The sequence below is a fragment of the Simochromis diagramma genome, unplaced genomic scaffold (assembly GCF_900408965.1).
Source record: "Simochromis diagramma unplaced genomic scaffold, fSimDia1.1 OVJJ01000433.1, whole genome shotgun sequence".
Taxonomy (NCBI): Eukaryota; Metazoa; Chordata; class Actinopteri; order Cichliformes; family Cichlidae; genus Simochromis; species Simochromis diagramma.
Genome location: NW_024387031.1, coordinates 3637683 through 3653693, shown reverse-complemented (window position 1 = coordinate 3653693; position 16011 = coordinate 3637683). Strand labels below are relative to the sequence as shown.

Below are 16011 nucleotides of genomic sequence, written 5' to 3'. Positions count from 1 at the left end.
GCAGCATGTGAGGCTGAGAAAGAATGTCTCGGACTCCCGGACCATCAGCACCGGCTCCCCTCAGGGCTGTGTTCTTTCTCCTCTGCTCTTCTCCCTGTATACCAACTGCTGCACCTCCACCCACCAGTCTGTCAAGCTAATCAAGTTTGCAGATGACACCACCGTTATTGGACTCATCTCGGACGGGGATGAGTCTGCCTACAGGAGGGAGGTTGAACGTCTGGTGTCCTTGTGCAGCCACAACAACCTGGTACTGAATGCCCAGAAGACAGTGGAGATTATTGTGGACTTCAGGAAGTACACAGCCCCACTCCCCCCCATCATCCTGACTGACACCCCCATCACCTCTGTGGACTCATTCCGCTTCCTGGGTACCACCATCACCCAGGACCTGAAGTGGGAGCCCACCATCACCTCCGTCATCAAGAAAGCCCAGCAGAGGATGTACTTCCTGAGGCAGCTGAAGAAATTCAACCTGCCAACACGGACGATGATGCAATTCTACACTGCAATCATCGAGTCCATCCTCACCTCCTCCATCACCGTGTGGTATGCTGGAGCCACTATCAGGGACAAACAGAGACTGCAGCGTGTTGTGCGCTCTGCTGAGAAGGTGATTGGCTGCAGACTCCCATCTCTGCAGGACCTGTACACCTCCAGGACACTGGGGCGTGCAGCTCGGATCTCAGCTGACCCTTCTCACCCTGGACACAGTCTGTTTGACCTGCTCCCCTCAGGCAGGAGGCTCCGGTCCATTCGCACCAGAACCTCTCGCCATAAGAACAGTTTCTTCCCCTCTGCTGTTGGACACATGAACAATAACCGTATGACTGTTCCCACCACTAACACATGACCCTACGCTGTGTTCACTGCATCACTCCATGTTTGGCACTGATCACCACCTGCACTCATGTATATACCTATCTACTTAGCACTTTTAATTCTTATTCTTATTCTTATTTTTATTTATTTATTTTTCATGTCTATTTAAGCGTAATTTATGACAGTATGTTTGCACTGAAGCACCGCAGCAATTTCCTAATGTTGTAAACCTGCTCAACATTTGGCAATAAAACCCTTTCTGATTCTGATTCTGAAGTATGGTAGTACTGTTTGGAGTGAGTGAGGGACGAAGGCAGTTAATATTACGGAGATGAAAGTAGGAAGACCGAGTGATATTATTTATATGTGCTGTGAAGGACAGAGTGCTATCGAGGATGACACCAAGACTCTTAACCTGAGGGGAAGGTGTGACAACAGAGTTATCAATGGATAATGAAAGACTTGTGGTTGGGACTATAGTCAGTTTTGATAAAATGAATTCTGTTTTATTGCCATTAAGTTTAAGAAAGTTGTGAGTAAACCAGACCTTGATTTCACTTAAACAGTCAGAAATGGATCTGGGTGGGAGAGTAGCTGTGTGTTTGGGGGACAGGTAGAGCTGGGTGTCATCTGCGTAGCAGTGAAACTGGATGCTATGCTTCCTGAAAATATTACCTAGGGGTAGTAGATAGATGATAAAAAGTTAAGGACCCAGGACAGAGCCTTGGGGTACACCGGAATTAACTGGAGTAGATCATGATCTGTGAGTGAGTAATTAAACAAACTGTGAGCGGCCAGAGAGATAAGAGGTAAACCAGGCGAGTACTGTACCATTGATACCAATAGATGCTAATCTGTGAAGAAGGATGTGGTGGGAGATAGTGTCAAAAGCTGCTGTGAGGTCAAGGAGAATGAGGATGGAGATGAGTCCAGAGTCAGCTGCAAGCAGAAGATCATTGGTGATTTTTACTAGGGCTGTTTTTGTACTGTGACTTGAACGGAAGCCGGACTGAAACTGTTCGCACAAGTTATTTCCAGTGAGATGACGATGAACCTGTGCAGCCAGATATCTTTTCCAGAATTTTTGCTAAGAAAGGGAGATTTGAAATTGGCCTGAAATTATTTAGATTGGAGGGATCTGAACCATTCTTTTTCAGTATGGGTGTTATTATTGCAGTTTTAAGAGAATAAGGAACAGAACCAGATATAAGAGAGGAGTGTACTATATTAGTAATCAGTGGGGCAAGAGACGGGAATGAGAGTTTGACAAGATTAGTCGGCAGTGGATCAAGTTTACACGATGATGACTTTAACTTAGTAATTATGGAAGTTAGCTGAATTATTGTGGGAAGTTCAAAATTGGATAGAAAGGATGACAGTTGAGAAGGGCAAAAAATGCAGATAGAATAATTGACCATATCACAGGACGAGGACAGTTGTTGATAAAGATTCTCAATCTTGGTGTAAAAAAAGTCCATAAATTTGTTGCAAACTGCAGCAGAGTGTGTATGTATGGCAAAGGTATCTGGGGGTTTAACAATATTATGTAATGTAGAAAACAAAGTGTGTGTTCCCTTTAGCGGATTCAATAACAGAGGGGTAGTAGGCAGATTTAGCATGATGAATAGCTTCTTTATAATGTTGTATATGACTGAGATACATGTCCTTATGAATAGTAAGTCCTGTTTTCCTGGAGAGACGTTCCAGGTGGCGTCCAGTAGCTTTAAGTTGGCGAAGTTCAGATGAATACCATGGGGCAGAGCGAGAGAAAAAAACAGTTCAAGTTTTTTGGGGGAGCCAAGGTATCTAAGAGGTTGATAAGTTCATTGTTATAGTGAGATAGCAGGTCGTCTATGGAAGCTGAGGCATCAATGGTAGGTAAATTATTAATGCCATGGCAAAGAGCTGATAGAGCAATGCCCCTAATATATTTTTTTATAGTGGGAGACTAACGCTGAATAAAACTATTTGAAACGTTTTTGTTTTTATTTTATTTTAATAAGAAAAGACTCTGCTACATTTAAATATTAACACTTCATCATTTTTGGCATTTGGAACATCAGTGGAGAAAACATTGTGAGCACAGTGTTCATTTCATATGTTTTGTATGGCGTTTTGGTCTTTAGGGTGAAGCACACAGAAGCAAAACATAATCTCCATGACACTAGCTGGCAGCAGTAACCTATTAACTACACGCTGGCTTTAAATGAGGTGAGGAACTCTCGTGCCATTAACATACAAACACAGAAATATGGAAATAAACAGGAGAAAGGGAATAAAAAAGTAAAAAGAAATGTACATTTTTTTTTTACTAAAGTCATATTTGTCTTTCCTACTGTGGATCAGGCACGTTTTAGCTAGTCGATATTGTGAAGAACCCCCACTTTATTACACCAAAGCACCAAGACCAAGTTATATTGCCTGAAAAGTTTCCCAGTGAACGTTCCTCCATCGATTAAACTTTTTACTCTCAGATATTAATCTGGACTAAAATATGAGAACATGAACGCATACGTGTATGGCTGCAGATTTTAGAGTGAAAATCATCCATAGAGGCCAAAACCATATTTATTTCTACTGTAAAGCTGGAAATGGGGGGCACTGTGGGGACTGGCCCTCTTAATGGAGCCAGCTTCAGTTCAGATACTCATGTCCACAGAACAGGTGCCTTCAGCAGTGGACATTGTGGACAGTCTGACCACGGTCTACACAATATGTCTACCAGCATCTTTCTATCATAAGGCTTTCAGAGGTTTGTTCTACTGAAGCTCTTCTGTGGGCTCAGGCTGCATGGATTGGACTTCTTTCCTGCTGTGGGTACTTGACCCTGTCTAGGTTTCCATCACTGCAGTCACTGCAGTTTTGTCTATTTAACATTTGCTCAGATTCTTACACTGCCTAGTTTTTCCTGTTTCTGATGCGTCAGCTTCCAGAACCTTTTTTTCCCCAAGTCTTCAGTGAAGATTTATCCCATAAATTCAAAGAAAAAAATCCTGAAACTTCAACATTAAAAAACTAAACTAAAAAGAAACACAATGAAACAGATGTGACACTCTTATAACTTAATTCTTAAACAATTTTAAATAGTAGTTTCCAAGCTTGGTGGAAACATTTTTTGTAAAAAGACTTATTTTTCCTTTGAAAAGAAAACCATCAACACGTAGATGACAGTGCACATTTATTCTGTGATGCATTTTCTGAGCCTTTGGAAAGCTTTGTGAATTCTCCACATGTGGACATGATTGAGGCCTGGTTCCGGTTTATGCTTTATCTGCACAAACACAGAGAAAAATGTCATTTAATTTAGGTGTGTGCAGTAAAACACAACACATGGAAGCAAACTTTGTCTAATGCAGCCTGACACACTCTCAGGCTGAGCCTCACTAATGTCATTACTTGTAGGAGACCTCCTGAACGTTTCATTGGTGCAGACTGAGGTATAGATTTCAGCTGCAGGCCTCAGTTTGTATTTACTGGTTATTTAATTACAAATCACATTCATCAGAGTTTCCATGTGTTGGATTAATCAGTCCAGGGCAGCGTGATCGATCCACACACAGGCTGGGAACGAAACTGTGCACAAACACATGAGCGAGAGAGAGATGCTCTGCATTTTTAACTCAAATATCATGAAATAGTACATGCATCAAATTTTAATCCTCACATTAAATGATTGCACGCATGTCCAACACTTACTCAAAACAAAGAGCTTGGATCTGAGCAGGACTATTTTTTATCAGAAATCTGGGTTCTTTGGACTGGCAAAAATATCAAGCAAGTTTTCACAGAACAATATGTGACTTTTCATTTTAAGGTGGAACGTTATTAGTCATGTGGATATTTGAAATTTGTCATTAACCCCAGTGATAAGATGTGATCTCTGAGTCTCTCTGTTGCCCACGTTTTGTCTCTGCCATCAGTTCGTTCATTTTATTCCTAATATGGACTCCGTGCCTTTTTTGTGTTCTGGAGGTTATCAAACATGCGAATGTCTCGCCGTTTCTCATAAAGAAGCTCAAATAAAAGATGTTCAGATATTCTCTGAAAGATCAGCGTGAACCGGTCCTGACCACGCAGGTCGCGCTTCTCCTCTCATTTCCTGTGCAGGCGTGATGAAGATAAGGATACAGTAATGACAGGAAGCCAGCGGGCATGGCGATCGGTCGATTAGACTCCGCAAAAAGAAGCTCCCAGTTGGAAATGTGGGATTCTGACAAAGGGTTAAACAACTACCCTGTCATGCTGCCCGAATATCTGATCGATGTGGCAAATCCAGACACTCATGTGAATTATGAAGGCCTAATTTGGTAACGAGGGTAATCCATTATTAAAATGAGCTTCATTTTTCAAATCTCCCCACCCCTGACAAATTAACCAACAGCACTGCCATCCATCTGACTGGCCGGAGGAGTCAGTGGGGCATAGCTTGTCTTTTATTTATTAATTAATTAATTTTATCATCTGTTCTCTTTTAAATGGAAAAGTTTGGTCAGAGTTTCCGTTACAGTGAAGTTCAGTGAGTAAACAATGACCTGATAACTGAGCACGAGAACTTTGTGTTTCTATATTTCATGGTTTTAAAACACTGAAAAACTGAAAAATTAGCTTGTCAGTGTATCATCAAAACACATTTGAATGGCATATTTGAGTCTTTAAAATGTCTTTAATCATTCTACATACAAACCCTTCTGCTTCTCAGAGCAGGTTGATGTCTAACCACACTTTTTTAGGCTGTGGCTGCGATGGCTCTTTGTCTCTAATTGCTGCTGGTACCAAGACTGTCTTAGTACCCATTGCATTGGGCATTGCATTTAAATGCACTGGAGAAGCATTTTTTCAACATGGAGTCAACATAATAAATGAGTGAAATGAAATTAAACAAGTGAAAACAAAGCGAATGAAAGTCTGAAACACAGACGTCGACTGTCCTGCGAACTGGCTTCTTATAATTCTACCAAATGCATACAGAACTACAATGCAACACACAAAACAAACGAAATTATTTTAACATGATTTTTATATAACAAATTAAATGACTAAAGCTCTGCCGTGCTTTTAGGTTAACCCATAATCTTTTCTGCAAAAGATGTATTATCCATCATAAATTTGATAGTGTGTGTTGCAAGTGACCACCATATCTGGACGCTGCTGGTTGTCCAAATTTAGATCTCTGATGTTGTATCATTCAGTTTCTATTCATTTTGTATGTATTTAAATAATTACTCTATAAATAATTGGATGTATTCTTTCCTCTAACGATGAAATGTTTTTTTTTTTGTGCCACTAGGTGTAACACAAACCCAGACCAGGATCAGTTTCCTTCCAAAGACTCTTCCGTGAAAGTCATAGTTGCTCACCAAGTATTCCAGAGTCTGACGAATCTTTTTAAAAGGCTTTTTCAGTCAGATTTACCTGATTTGCAAATGGATCTCTTTGAAATTATTTTTTTCCTGGATTCAACCTGAAAATGTTGCAGAATGATGGTTATTGAAAATGCCTTGCTTTTCGTTTTTTAGGATTTCATATTTTTTATTTTTCAGGATTAAGGCCAGGTGCTTAAAAGAGGGTTCGATTATCAGGACAGAGTTTGAGGAATCAGAGTATTTTGTAAAGTTTAGCACTTAGTTTGACATGACGGTTCCTAATGATTATTAAGTACAGCTGCTTGATGATGATTTTTAGGTCTACTGATCTATTTAGAGAAACATATATTTTCAGTAGAGCAGGTTTTCGTATGTTTCCTGCAGACAAAAAGGGAATTGTGTTATTTCCACCAAAAAAAATAAGTTTCACTGGAGTTGCTTTATGGAAAAATGTCTTTTACTCTAATTTTAGCCTGCCGTCAACATTAGTTATTCTCCAGATAGCCTCAAAAACCCTTTTTATTTATTTATTTAATAAAGACCAAAAAAAGATATTGATCTATTTACAGCAAAACAAAAGAAAATCTGTCAACCATTTCTGTACAGGACAAGTTATTGTTGTTCATTCTCACATCCTTGAGTGTGTGTGATGCCCAGTTATTTTCACTAGGAGCGATAATTTTGGTTTTTCTTTTGCTCTTAGTTAATTTATGGTTAATTTTTATGCCTTATAAAATTCTCCCTTCTCCCATCACACAGAACAAATCATTGTTCCAGTTGGGCAGAGAGCTGCAGAGGCACTTAAAGATAAAAATGACAAATACTGCAGAAAATACAACAAAGACATCTACTCTCCATTTCATTTCAGTTTCCATTTCAGCCTCTTCTGAGGTTTTCATTCCCAGCTGCTAATTAGTCCTTGTAAAAGCTCTCTGCTTGTAATGACGAGCATCTCTCTCTCTGCTGTTATCTGTCCACATACAGCTGAGACATTTATCCACTTCATTCCTTAATCAGCTTCAGCCAAATCTATTAAATCAATCAAATCTTATCTGCAGAGACTCTCTGCAGTGGACTCTCTGTCCACTGTTTGCCTTTTGGGCATCTAGTTTATGCTGATGAAGCCGTGCTGCAACCATCACGCTCCGTATCTCTGCCCCTTCCAACCCAGAGCTTTTGTATGTTACAGCTCCTGTGGCACAAAGACTTGAGTCTGGGAAATAGTGAAGTAATGAGTGATTGAATGCACATTGCAAGGACTGAGGGCGTTAGAGCACTTAGCCTCAAACTACCTATCTTTGTCTACAGAGGAAATCTGTGAGCTTGCCTCTAATGGATTCTTGGAGGTGGTGAAGGTGGAGCAGGGAGATGGATGAGAAGCAAAGGAAAGGAAACGACTGCAGTGACGGCAATGGAACGACAGACTGAAACGCAGAGAGAGAAATGAGCAAAATACAAGAGTCAGGCTAAATGCATTCTTTGAAGTGGTTAAAAGGGCAAAGGGAAATGCTCTGCCTCTCTGGGAAATTATTTTAACAATCCCGCGAGGCTGCGGAGATGATGATGAGGAAGACAAAGAGAGCATCCTTGACACAGATTATATTCACCATGCACAGTCTTATCAAAACACCTTAAACTTTTAATCGTGCTAATGGGGGCAGGTGGAAACATCACTTGGCTGTTCCTGCATTTGATCCAGAAAGGTAGTCATAGTTAGTTTGACTTGAAAGAGTGTGATTAAGAAACTATAACCATAAAACATCATTATTAGACTCAGCTGTACTTTGTGTTTATCGACACTTACCATTGAGTTGGTGAACATATTTTCTGGTAAACAGCTTCAAGTTAGTGTTGTAACCCATGTTGCATGGATACAGATAACTGTCAGCGAACGAGCCTACTGAACACATTGGGAGCAAAAAACAATAAAAGAACTTCACTCTGTTCCATCAGTACTATAAAAAATCACAATGAGACATGAAATGTCCGGTGCTTGGACATCACCTCAAAAATAATCTGAAGGGAGAATACAGCTGCATACTGTTTTTTTAAATAACTGGAGCTCATCTGCTGCATAACAGATTGTCCTTTTGCAAATGAACAAAGAAGCAAACCTCATGCGATAAATACTCTGTTTAAAGGATCTGAAAACTACTGAGCTCTTTCTAAGGTGAAGGCAAAAACCAAGGTCGCCTGATTCACGAGCTGTACATGCTCACACACGGTGTAACTGAGTGTTTTATCACAATGAAGGCTCCACAGCACACACTCTGACCTTAACCCACCTCCTCAGCAAGTTACAGGGAACATTTCACAGCCTGCCCCTCCCACCAGCTGAGCGCTAATTTGTCATCTGCAGGTTTGCTGCCACCACACAGCGCTGCAGGGCAATTAGGGCCACTGCATGAGTCTGCTGAGGAGTGACAGGAGCAGCTGCCCCTAGGCTCACAAACCCAGGAGAGAACCACAGAGTCTTTAAAGCCACGTTTCTTCTGAGTAATTTACTCAGAATTGGTCTCTTTAGACTCTTGTGCGAGAGAGGTACTAACTCGGGTTTTTACTGCAATATAACAATAAATAACTGCAATATATCTGTGATAGTTTATAGAGTTTGTAATTGATGATGATGGATAAAATCAATATTTAATGACCCCATCTGCTTCCAAACAGGCCACTTACAGACCTTGTAGATTGTATTTGTATTTATGAAGATATCGAGGACCCCAAGAAGACTATGTTCCAATGATTAACCTGAGCAGCCTGAGCAGTAAGACATATTCAGCTTGTGAGGCTTAAGAAAGGCACTAGGCTGGAAAACCAGGCTGCCAGCCAGACTGTCCTCTCACCAGTCCCTGAGAGGCAGATCGATACTCAGATGAAGTTTTCTCTCTGCTGGACAATCCATAATTTGTACACTCTCAGGTGGTCCTGTATTTACTATCGATCAGACGGAGGTAACAACAGCAATATCGATAGGCCGGAGGGAGTGGCTTTCACATCTGAAAGGCAACTCCAGTGACAAATGTAAGTAAGAGTGAGTGTGTTCCAGGAGCAGATGCTGGGAAACGTATCCAAGAATGTAGAGGAGGCAGACTAAAGACTTGCTTCAGTGGTTTAAGTTTTAATCTCTTTATGATATAAACCAAAAAATGTATTTGTAACACAGAAAATGCCAATGAATGAATCTGAATGAATCAACGTTTTCAGAAAAAAAATTGTTTACTGCTCTGGGAACTTCTCAGCTTGCTTTAGTTTTTTAGATTTCTGAGAATTGATTGTATCTGACTGTAACGCTCACCGATAACACCGCTCTACTATTGTAAGTGTTAACCTTAGACTTTTAATGAAAAGCATGCAAGGTTCCGACCCTGTACGGGGATGTGTACCTAATTATTCTGTAATCAGAGGTTGTTAGCATTTTTGTTTGATAAATGATGTTAAATATTTGATTTGATTTCATTCAGATTTTTTTCTAATTGACCAATATTTTCATTTGTAAGTATAAAAAGGCCCAAAGTCTATCTCCTTCATAATAATAAAGTCTCATTTTTTCACCACACGCTGTGCCCAGAAACTTTGAAAACTTACGTTCAGTCTGAATTATGTTTAGTAGCAGAATGCGGAGGTACAGGTAGAGATAACAGATGGCCACAGCAGATGGAAGAATGTGTCTTCCTCTGTCTCAGTGTTTCTTTGAAGCTCTTCCAGCTGGCTGTCCTTCTTCCGTCTTGTTTCCAACGGACCTTGAAGCTCCTGGGTGAACCTGTTCACCACCTAATCCTCAGAAATGCAAACACACAGTATTTTAATAGTTGACTAAAAAAAAAAAAAAGTATTGTTTTTACTATATTTATTATTTTATCGTATTTATTATTATTACTGTATCTCTTATATTTCTATTGTTCAACACTTTGGTCAGCCTTGTGTGTTTTTAAAGTGCTATGTAAATAAACTATGATGATGATGATGATGATGATGATGATGATGATGATAACCATGACAGAAGCAGGTGTCAGGTACATGTTATCTTTTGAATCGGTCTGCGTCATAGCAGCCACAAATGTATTATTAGACTTCTTCTTAAGTGAAATTATTGCTGCAACTTATTTTTATTTTTCTTATTTGTTCGGTTTTGGAAACATTTAACATCTGGATTTAAAAAAAATAATAACGAGGAAGGAACTTACAGTATTTCTATGTTTTCTGTCCAGGGGCCACCAAAGACATGGGTAAGATGTTAGGCGGGGAGGAGGAGAAGGACCCGGATGCAGCCAAGAAGGAGGAGGAGCGACAGGAGGCACTGAGGCAGCAGGAGGAGGAGAGGAAGGCAAAACACGCCCGCATGGAGGCAGAGAGGGAAAAAGTACGGCAGACCATCAGGGACAAGGTTAGTGTTGGGGTCGTTACACATTACTTGTTACTTTTCTCAAAAGTAATGCACAAGCTGGAGAAACTACTACACTACTGTACGCTACTTGACCTGCAACACACAGAAATTACTTAGTTACCAGCTAACAATATAAACCTGAGGCTACAGTCCAGCACGCCAACACACCCGAGCCTAATGAGGACGCACATGCAATTTTTGTGTTAGAGTTTAAATGTGAACACAACAACACAAAGAAAAGTTCAAAGAGATGATTCCACTTTAGAAACACAGACATGTTTGATACTTTTCTTTCTGTCACAGTCAGCTTCCGACTGCTTGGACAGAGGAGGAGGACCCAAACTTGATTCTTAACCAAAAGTTAGCTGTTTATTGTGGCTGAAGTACGAAACAAAAGGCAAAACCAATTCAACGCTAAACAAAAACCTATACTGGGAAGACTGGAAAGAAAAGAAGAAATTTTGTATCGCTACGTGTTACTTTACTGTGTTCCTGAAAAACGTAATGTTATTACAGTAGCGCATTACTTTGTAACATGTTACACCCCAGACTGGCACTGATGCTGCATGTCATTTTAGGTCTGATTACAGAGGTGGGTCTCACTCGTCATTTAATGACCCTTTATTTTTTCCCTACACATCACCGGTGTTCCTCCTTCGTCCAGTATGGGTTAAAAAAGAAGGAAGAGAAGGAGGCAGAGGAAAAAGCGGCCATGGAGCAAGCCTGCGAGGGATCGCTGACACGCCCGAAGAAAGCGATCCCGCGAGGCTGCGGAGATGATGATGAGGAAGACGAAGAGAGCATCCTTGACACGGTCCTCAAGTTTCTGCCTGGACCTCTACAGGACATGTTCAAGAAGTAAAACTAAAAAACACAAAACAAATCAAATGAACCCTAAAATCAGGGTCCGGTCTGGCATGGGTGAGGCTGCGGGGCAGAGGGAGGAAAGGTTCTTTGGGTTAATTGAAAAGAGACTGAGGAAATTATTTGTTGGGGTTTGAGTGTAGATTCGGGGCATGTTGAGGTTCTTGGGATCACAATGGGGGGGGGGGGGGTCCTCATCAAACTGTTAGAGGCTACACACTGCCTTTGTAGAGAACCTTTACTTTGCTTTTTCTACTCTTTGATGACAGTGTCATTCTTCCTCTTTTCTTTACCGCAGTAGTTGTAAAACTTTCACATTTCTTACACCTGAGTTGTTTTGCTCTTGTTCACGCCCATTAAGAACAGACGGAGCATGGCCATCGTGGAGAACAGCATTGGACGACAGTGGATTCGTGTCTGCTTACTTTTGTGTTTAAATGGCACTTCCACCGCGTTTTCCAGTTGATGGAGCATGTTCTGTTTAAATCAATGGGTGTTTTCGACTTTTACAAACCTCGTGTAGACCTTTATAGTACAAGAAATCAACATTTGAGTTTTTAGGACACGTGCCTTCATATCATCTCCTCTAGCAAAGGAATTGTAAATGAGGGTTTCATTTTGAGTCAACGCTGTTGGTAGCATGTAGGCACTCGTTCAAAGATACAAGACTGGACAATTTTGGAATAACGTATTTGATATTAGGATTTCTAGTGGGCATATATGGTTGATGATGGTGCCAATGTTCAAAGCATCAAAACTTGTGGAAATGCCAGAATAATTGCAAAACATTAAAATATGATTTGTAATTCCTTTTAAGATCAAAAGCTTCCAAAAAAAAAAAAAAAAACGGTATGCGAAGAGTAGGATAAAAAAAGAGATCCCTTCTGCTTCCACCTCTAGTTTTACAAGAGCTTTTCTAATCTGGTCAGCTGATTAGACTGCCACTACGTTTTGACAGAAGAGAAACTTTACAGCTTAAACATTTTAAAAACTCATGTCAACGTGTGAATTTTCATTCATCATAAGCTAACAGACCAAGTTGTCATCATTTAGGTGGTGTGGGTGCCATAGACAATCAGAGCATTGACCAATGGGATACTGGGGGTTGCTGGTACATGCTTTCATCTCCACTAGCAACGGGTTGATTTGGTTACTGAGCACTTGATTAACTTATTGGTGTTTTTCACACTTTCATTAACGTGCTGAAATTGAAATTGACTTCACATCCCACCTGAGCTAACCTTTTCCTTCATCTTTTAATGTACAAATCTACCTTGACTGTCACTCATCGACATCCAGACCAAAGAAATGCTGGTAAGACCTAATTTCTTTCGTCATAAACAAAGACGTGCATGTGTAAATTTATTTTCAATCATATGTGCCAGGCCTGCAGAAGACACACAGCAAGCTCGTTCAGCGCGTGCATGCATCCCAGGGACCGCCGCTAAGCTAAAACCGATGCTCTGTTTCTTCCTCAAAGGTATTCCATAATTAATAGGTAATGTTACCGTAGACTGAGTCTGGGATAACTGGTCTGTGAGTTGTTGTGTCTCACTGCCTAAAGAGCCTACTAATATTCTGCATCCTGCATCAGTTAATCCAACTAATATCATAGTGATTTGTCATGTTCAAATAGGTGTACTGTAGATGAAAACAAAATCTATTTACTATGTGGACATTAATCAATAAAACAAAGCATGTTGGTTATTCTTAAAAGACCCAATGACATTTCGGTGGTTAGTGATGGAACAATGTACGGACGGTACATTGTTCCAGGAGTCTGTGACTTAGAACAACTTTAGGGATTATTAGGACCATTGATAAAGTTGGCATAAACACCATAAAACACCTTTTTCAGTTTTTTTATTATTATTATTTTTCTAGCTCAGATAGGAATTTTCACTAGACAAAGCCATACTGTTTAGATTGCAATAAAAATTATATAAAGAGAATATTTCAAGTTACATGTCTCATGTTTGTTTCCCGTAAAAAAAGAAAAGAAAAGAAGAAGCGAAAAAAAGGGATAAATTTGTTTGTAAATCCTTACCATTCTTGTATCTTTAAACATGTAGACAAAGAAAATGTATGTAGAAAAAAAGCCATTGTTCTGTCTCAGTGTGCAACACGTGTACTGTAAGTGTGTGTGTGTTTATATGTGTGCGTCTTTCTATGTGTCTGTGATGTGAGATCATGTTGTTGATCCATATAGTCCTGGTTTATACCGTGTAAGTGTGTCTTTGAGCTATTTTTGTGCCATGTCTAAAAAGAAGAATACTTAACACATTCCTTTCAGATGTTGAGCATGCAATGTTTGGTAGAGAATACACCAAATTAACCAAAATATGAAAAAATAAACAACTCCCTGTTTCTGTAGGAGTCTCCAGGCAACAGAATCTGTGCATTGTATCCAGAGAGATTGAACTGGAGAGTGTTGGAGATTATTAGCTGTCAGTAAAGACGTGGTCAAAGAAAAACACACAAAAAATAAAAACTGTATTTTATTTTAAGAAAATGTACCACAGGGGCATTGAAACAACATTTATGTATAAAATTGGATTCTTTGAGTCTCGTATTTAAAAACTGCTCTAAAACTAAACTTTCACAGCCCATTACACAGCCATGCCATAACATGTTTAAGTGGGATGAAGTTCAGAGTTTATTCCCAGCTGTTCATCGGCTGGACAGCTTTCCTGCAAATACACTGGATTTGTCAGATACGTGTGCGTGTTCTCCTCTTTGTCAGCCCGTAACTGGGGACGTGTTTAGGCATGCCAAAAATGCCACTGTCATATTACTACAAATCAAGCTTACAGGACAAATAAAAATATTTGTATTCAAATTGGCACGTGCATGTGTGGCATATCTTCTACTACTGTGGGTCATGCATTCAGCTGGTGTTTTCCAGAAAACACAAAGTAGGGCAAATCATTTGCCTGGTTAAGTCATTTAAACTTGTGCTAGCAAGAGTGAAAAAAAATATCATAGACTTCAGCTTAAAGAAATCAGTCCTGAGATAAATTTAAGTGGACTTGCAATGACCTCAAAAGAAAATCTTGGACTGGGGATCATTCTAGAGGATGGTTGGTAGTGCAGTGGGCTTCAGTTAGGTGGCATGAGGAACATCATCTTGATAGTTTTGATTATTTACATTAAAAAATGATTCCCACATCACCCAAAGCCAGGCCATGTGCACCTCTGCGAGAACAGAGTAAGCCCCCCACCATAGCGGGTAGAATTATGGACATGGCTTTGGTTACTGGCCCTTCATGGAAACTACAGCCATACATCCTCTGTATGTAAAATAGTCTCTCAGCGGGACTCGTTTCGAGGCATCACAGCATGTGAATTGCCTTTGAAAAGGGCTATTGCCATGTCATCTTTACGTCAGGTAAGCGGTAACTCATCTGTCGCACCTGTGCGTGTCCGTGCGTGATGTGCTGCTGTTTGAACTCATTCTGGTTGCATGATATACACTTGTTTGTGGAGCTGTTCAGTTTAACAAAATCCTTGGTTTCATAGATGAAAGTGTAAAAGCGAAGAGGTTTTTTTTCTTTATTATACACAGAATAATCCAGATTTTTTTTTACAGGGAATACTTAAAAAGTTATGGTAAAATAGAACTAAATGTAGGTGAATGAGAGCAATGAAAATTATACATGAAAGGTCTCAAATGCTTTAAAAAGTCCATCAAGTCCTGGCTGATATTTCTCTGAAACATCTTAACTCAGAAAGATGGAACCGTTTTAATCGGAGACTGCGTCTGAAGACCTGGATGATCAAATTCTGTTGTCAGGAGCCCAGAAACATTAGATATACATAATAGGCTTGGAACTGCCATTCAAAACCACAGTCCACCACCCCTACACCCCCGGGTTTGGTGATTTCTCGTGACTATTAGAAAATGACAGCACAAAGAATCCATACCGGCAGAGTCCAAAAGACATAAGACATACCATAGATGTTTACATCCTAAATATAACTTTATTAAGTGTAATGAATGATAGAGATGGAGAGAATATCTTAGAATTAACCTAAACTTTATTGTTCAATCAACTCCGAGGCTGGACTTTGTGAAAGATGTCATAACATTTGTCTTGTTTGTAACATTTTCACATAAGCTTATGCATATGAACTGCCCTGCTGAATCCTGCCAGTGACTATAGAAATGAAAGTGAATGTGCTGTACTTAATACTTAGTCACCGAGTTTACTTGTGACTGGTGAACTCTCATTAGCTGTAACTGTGAACAGAAATACATTCCTGACTTTTTTGGCATTTGCACTAGGATAAGTTTAAATGTTATACTGGCAACTGCTATGGCATCTACTTTCCATGACAGTTTACTTTACCTGCCTGCCAGCCTTCTGAATGCTACATTAGAAGGGCTCTAGTGATATTCGCCAGGTTATTGATTATGTGACCTTGTTCTGGTCACCACTCATGCTGTCTTTACTGTCTGAGAAGCAGACTCCATCTGGGGAGAGAATGGCGTGATGATCACCGGAAACTGCTGATAAGAAAATTTGTAAGGAAGTGAAAAAAACCCTTTTTAAAAAGATCTCCAAAAGTCTAAAC

At 39.9% G+C, this 16011-nt stretch overlaps 1 protein-coding gene across 2 annotated transcripts in view; it reads left to right on the top strand.

Moving 5' to 3' along the window:
- cplx2 (complexin 2) overlaps positions 1 to 15439 on the top strand; it is a 64399-nt gene extending 48960 nt beyond the window's left edge. For both annotated transcript variants that reach the window (XM_040043109.1, XM_040043108.1), the window contains exons 3-4: positions 10397 to 10572; positions 11237 to 15439. In XM_040043109.1, the coding sequence (XP_039899043.1) occupies positions 10397 to 10572; positions 11237 to 11434 (374 nt within the window). In that variant the 3' untranslated portion in view covers positions 11435 to 15439. The remainder of the gene's footprint in view (positions 1 to 10396; positions 10573 to 11236) is intronic.
- Positions 15440 to 16011: the final 572 nt, after the last annotated feature.